The sequence below is a fragment of the Rutilus rutilus genome, assembly GCF_951802725.1.
Source record: "Rutilus rutilus genome assembly, chromosome: 6".
NCBI classification, from domain to species: Eukaryota; Metazoa; Chordata; class Actinopteri; order Cypriniformes; family Leuciscidae; genus Rutilus; species Rutilus rutilus.
This window is the reverse complement of record NC_140214.1, coordinates 26378097-26383899: the sequence shown is the minus strand read 5'-3', so window position 1 is coordinate 26383899 and position 5803 is coordinate 26378097. Positions and strand designations below refer to the sequence as shown.

General features: G+C 40.1%; 1 protein-coding gene across 1 annotated transcript; it reads left to right on the top strand.

Annotated features, from left to right (window-relative positions):
• Window positions 1–322: 322 nt before the first annotated feature.
• On the top strand, window positions 323–2391 carry LOC311291269 (uncharacterized protein). The gene is made up of 2 exons (XM_084410187.1): window positions 323–998; window positions 1940–2391. The coding sequence occupies exons 1-2, from the start codon at window positions 673–675 to the stop codon at window positions 2010–2012; spliced, it is 399 nt and encodes a 132-aa protein (XP_084266313.1). The 5' UTR covers window positions 323–672; the 3' UTR covers window positions 2013–2391.
• The last annotated feature ends 3412 nt before the right edge of the window (window positions 2392–5803 follow it).

The window sequence follows — 5803 nt, the reverse complement described above, 5'->3', positions numbered from 1 at the left end:
GTTGTATTCTTTTAGCTGGTGGGATTCTCAATGGAATTTGTCTGAGATCCTCCGGTCTTGCTGCTTCTTGGGGGAGATTCTCTGAGAACTGCCGACATCTAGACACGCTAAAGTATAGGATTAGCACCCAGCCGACGTCGATGTGTAGACGTGCTAGGGTATAAGATTAGACTCAGCCGACGTCGATGTGTAGACGCATTAGAGTATAGGATTAGCACCCAGCCGACGTCAATGTGTAGACGCGCTAGGGTATAGGATTAGACTCAGCTGACGTCTAAACGCACTAGAGTATAGGATTAGCACCCAGCCGACATCGATGTGTAGACACACACGAGAGATGGAGGGCCAGGCCCGTGAAGTGTAAGTGGGCCTGGATCATGGCATGGTAGAGGGCCTGGACAAGATCATGGAGGATCAGGTGGACGAGACCATGGAACAGTGGACGAGACTAAGGACCATGGAACAGTGGACGAGACCATGGACCGTGGAACAGTGGACGAGACTAAGGATCATGGAACAGTGGACGAGACCATGGACCAGTGGACGAGACTAAGGATCATGGAACAGTGGACGAGACCATGGACCAGTGGACGAGACTAAGGATCATGGAACAGTGGACGAGACCATGGACCAGTGGACGAGACTAAGGATCATGGAACAGTGGACGAGACCATGGAGGATCAGGTGGGCCTGGGCCATGGAGCAGAGGACGAGACCATGGAGGATCATGTGGGCCTGGGCCATGGAGCAGTGGACGAGACCATGGAGGATCAGATGGACATGATGGAGCCAGTGAAGATCGAGAGCACCATGGCGGAGCCTGCGGAGGAGATGGCCACCTCAGCAGAACAGAAAACCACATTGGGGATCAGGAGGCCATGGCAGAATAGAGGCAATGATGGCTTTTCTGGCCATGACAGAGCGGGCATGGCTGTGACATGGAGCACAGAATTTTCGTGGATGGCCTCTATAGCCATGGCAGAAGCCGCCGCATTGGGGTAAGTTGGTATAGCCCAGACACACAAAATAGTGGTGGCCACTAACGGATGCACTGTAGAAAGAAGATGAATAGTATGTAAATGGTATCTTTATGTAGAGATTATGAATATAAAGTAGTTTACAGACAAACACAGAGCTTGAGTCCATCATGGACAAGAAGCACAACATGTTTACCCTCATTTCACGCTAGGATTATCTTAACATTGTGAACTTATGAACTTTTATTTCTGCAAAGTTCAGTATCACATCAGACTGCAGACGCATGATAATTCACTTCAGCAAGAAGCGCAAAGACATGACCATGGCCCGTGGCCTGACACTATGCTAAAACAAGTGGATGATGAAATTAATTCTTGCTAGACTAGTTTTGGTCTGCTAGTTCTAAGCCATCTGGGACATTGTCATTTGACAACCTGAAAGTGGGAAGAAAAAACATTCAAGATGCAGTCCACTGCATCTTATTGGAATGGGCACGTTTTGTCACTATATGCAGATTTGAGAATATAATGCGTGTGCAATGAAATGAGGGCAGAGTGTAAAAGCTAACATTTCTGTCTGAACAGCCATAACATAACATAAAAATCTACTGTGGCAGTTGTGTAAATCAAATTGACCAGGATTTCTGAATACATTCACTGGTTATAATCTTTGATCTGAATTCAACTAAAATCACAACAATGATATATTTTTGTAAACATCCACAGTGGAGGAAAAGTATTTAAATCTAATGCTAATGATTTTACAAAAGCTAAGTGGAGTTAGCAAAGATAACCTGAAGTCCAATCAATCAAGCAAGTTTTCAAATTTTGTCTTTCAGATTGTCTGTAAATGGAGAAAGTTAAGTACTGGATGTTCCAGTAGTTAGTGGAAAAAATATTATAAAAATAATGTAAAATTAATGTTTTTTCTTTTCTTTTTTTCCCCCTTCTAAATCACACAGCAAAAATCTCATCCCAACCGTAACGTTTGTTATAGAGCGATTATCATGGTTCAGCCTCAAACCTGCCTGGTGACCTGGACAGCTTGCCTCATCATCTACAGAAAATTGTTTCCCTAAGTTTATCAAGACTTTTTTGCAGGAGAATGTAAGACCATCTGTTTACCAATTCAAGCTCAACAGAAGTAGAAAAACAGATATCCAAATATTATTGCCGAACTGAAAGAGTTTTGTAAAGAGGATTGGTAAAAAAAAAAAATGGTTTAAATCATTGTGATCCACAATTATAATAAATGTTTGATTGAAGTTATTGCTGCCAAAGGAGGGTCAACCAATTGTTAAATCCAAGGGTTCACATATACCTTTTCCACTCTGCACTTGTTCTTCAAAAGTCCTGTCAGCAAGTCAGAAACTACATTTCCCAGCATCCAATAAATACCTGTTTGGGTTCAACTAACTCTGTCTCTGTGTCTGGTATTCCCTGACAGCACAATGATACATGTTTTTTGAAAATGCATCATTGCTTATGTATAAGCAGACAGTGTTTGTTGACAATCAGATCAAATTGTATGAACAATTTATGCAGTAATCCAGGTCAGCTCTAAAGGTCCACATACTTTTTCCTGCAACCATAAACAGTAATTTAAAGTAAGGATGGTAACAGAACTATGTAACTCCCTAGCTAATTGCACACTATTCTTCTGGAAAAGAATATCTCAATGTTTACTGAAACAACAAAACAATCTCCTACAGCAAGCTGTTTACGATTGATGATTTCCTGTAATGTAACAGTCATGTGTATAACGAAGAGCTCTTCTATCTCCCCAACACCTCTTACAAGCTAGACTCAGGCTAAAGCAAAACAGAAGAACATGCTGAACTCTACAGTTATTGCCAGAGTAATTTATGTAAAGTAATACTGTGGGGGAAGAGAGAGAATGTGCAATCATTTGAGCTCAGGGATTTGCAAGTGTTTTAGAAGTTTAGGGAAGAATGCGTAATGCTCATTCAACCATTTCGTTTCTTGATCTCTCTTCCCTCTCTCTCTGCACCAAATGTTTCCTCTTCACCTCCATCTGCATCCCACGCTTTGGCAGATGTACAGTATGACTGTGTTTCAAGCATGCAGTCGCAAATAGAAAAATGAGAGAAAGCTAAATCTACTGACAACCGTAGTATATACCAAGTCATCCTCTCAGGATAGTCCACTGGCATCAGATCAGCCAAGACATTCTTCTATTCCAAAACCTGCACTGACATCTCTACCCGCACAGTCTACGTTCTTCTCATCCCCCTCTGCCTTCTCGCTCACCACTAAGGACTTCATTATCTACTTTAAGAAGGGTAACATCACTGATCCATTGTCTCTCAAACCTGACACAACTCATTGCCCACTTCCCTACCATTGATCCACCACAACCAGCACTCCTGAGTTCCTTCAACACTACCCCAATGAGAAAATACTCCAGCTTCTTCTCCATTCCGCAACCAATTGTCTTCTATGCAGCCTTTCCTCCAATATACACTACAATAAAAAAATTATTTCACTATAAAATAAATAAATACATGAGGAACCATTTGATGTCCTTCAGATTGTCTATGGCAGAATACAACGGAGAACCTCCAGACACCTTGCATACTTAACCCTGTAAAACCTGACATGAAATATTACTGACTATTTTTTCATGTCAGCCTTTACAGGGTTAAGTATACAACTGTAAAGGCTGACATGAAAAAATAGTCAGTTATATAATATAAGGTTATTTAAAAAAAATTGGAACAGTTTATTGAACTTTAAGACTAAAAATAAAAGAAAGAAAGTTGGTAACACTTTATTTTGATAGTCCACTTTAGACATTCTACTAACTATAAGTAACTTTGCAACTACATGTCAACTCACTGTCATTAGAGTATTGACAGACTTTCTGCTTAATATCGGCAAACACTTTATTTTGATGGTCCCCCAACAGATATTCTACTGACTATAAGTAACTTGGCAACTACAAGTCAATTTATTCTACTAACCTGAACCCTAACACCTAACCATAACCTAACAGTCTACTGACAGTCTACTACAGTCTACTAATCCTCTAAGTAGAGTTTGCTGACATGTAGTTGCAAAGTTACTTATAGTTTGTAGAATGTCTAAAGTGGACCCAAATAAAGTGGAACCAAAAAGTTTTCAAAATTAGCATTTTTTTGTTGAGTATCATTTTGATACATCAGAAAAAAGTCAAATCTGATTCTTATAGCTTGTAATGTAAATAATATAATATAACATAACAGCATAGCATAACATAATCATATCTGATACTATACAATCAAGTATTCATATTCATATTCATTCTTTATTGTCCTCGATAGAGGACATTTGTTTTCAGACTGTACCAGGAGCAACATTCAACACGCATAACATGTACATACCACACAGAATTTTGTACACATAAATAGATATATTGTAAAAAAACACACACACATTTACAGTAGATAAATTAGCCATTCTGTGAATTCAACGCTCTTATAGCTGAGATTACAAAACTTTTCCCTAGCCGTGATTTTATATGGGGTAGCTGTCTGTATCTGCAGCCTGAGGGAAGAAGGGTAAAACATGAGTTAAGAGGGTGGCTGGGATTTTGTACAATGGTGTTTGCACTACGAATGGTAGCAGCGTCAATGAGAGTCGGCAAGTTGGGTGTGGGAAGACCAATTATTTTTGAGGAAGTGTTAATGATTTTAAGGAGCTTGTTTCTATTAGTGAGAGAAAGCATAGTGAAATAGCAGGTGGCACAATACAAGAGGATGGGTTCAATGATTCTACGGTACAAAAGGAAAAGAAGGTGTGGTTTGACTGAGAAAGTCCTGAGTTTACGTATGACAAATAGTCTCTGTTGGCAGCGCCTATGAATGTCTGTGATGTGATGGTCAAAACTCAATTTATTGTCCAAAATAATACCTTAAGGTACCTTGTACCAAGATACCTTGGTACCTTGTATCAAGGTAACTTAAGTAAACTTAAGTTATTTCAATACAGCAAGTGTTTATCTTATTCTGACGTTTACGTTTACAGTACAGATTTCACAACAAAAGGACACATGAACCACAACCTGAAGGTGGACATTTTTAGAATTAGAAAGGCCTTTTACTTGCTAAAAAAGTAAACTATCAAAGTAGTAGATTGTACAACAGGCTATGTATATACAGTGGGGAGAACAAGTTTTTGATAGACTGCCGATTTTGCAGGTTTTCCTACTTACAAAGCATGTAGAGGTCTGTAATTTTTATCATAGGTACACTTCAACTGTGAGAGACGGAATCTAAAACAAAAATCCAGAAAATCCCATTGTATGATTTTTAAATAATTAATTTGCATTTTATTGCATGACATAAGTATTTGATCACCTACTAACCAGTAAGAATTCCGGCTCTCACAGACCTGTTAGTTTTTCTTTAAGAAGCCCTCCTGTTCTCCACTCATTACCTGTATTAACTGCACCTGTTTGAACTCGTTACCTGTATAAAAGACACCTGTCCACACACTCAATCAAACAGACTCCAACCTCTCCACAATGGCCAAAACCAGAGAGCTGTGTAAGGACATCAGGGATAAAATTGTAGACCTGCACAAGGCTGGGATGGGCTACAGGACAATAGGCAAGCAGCTTGGTGTGAAGGCAACAACTGTTGGCCCAATTATTAGAAAATGGAAGAAGTTCAAGATGACGGTCAATCTCCCTCGGTCTGGGGCACCATGCACGATCTCACCTCGTGGGGCATCAATGATCATGAGGAAGGTGAGGGATCAGCCCAGAACTACATGGCAGGACCTGGTCAATGACCTGAAGAGAGCTGGGACCACAGTCTCAAAGA

Bases quoted from the DNA above. Each gene is read 5' to 3' on its own strand.
- LOC311291269 (XM_084410187.1), top strand. From the start codon at position 673: ATGGAGGATCAGGTGGGCCTGGGCCATGGAGCAGAGGACGAGACCATG. The intron at 999-1,939 runs GTAAGTTGGTAT...TAAATCACACAG, and splicing joins GCAGAAGCCGCCGCATTGGG to CAAAAATCTCATCCCAACCG.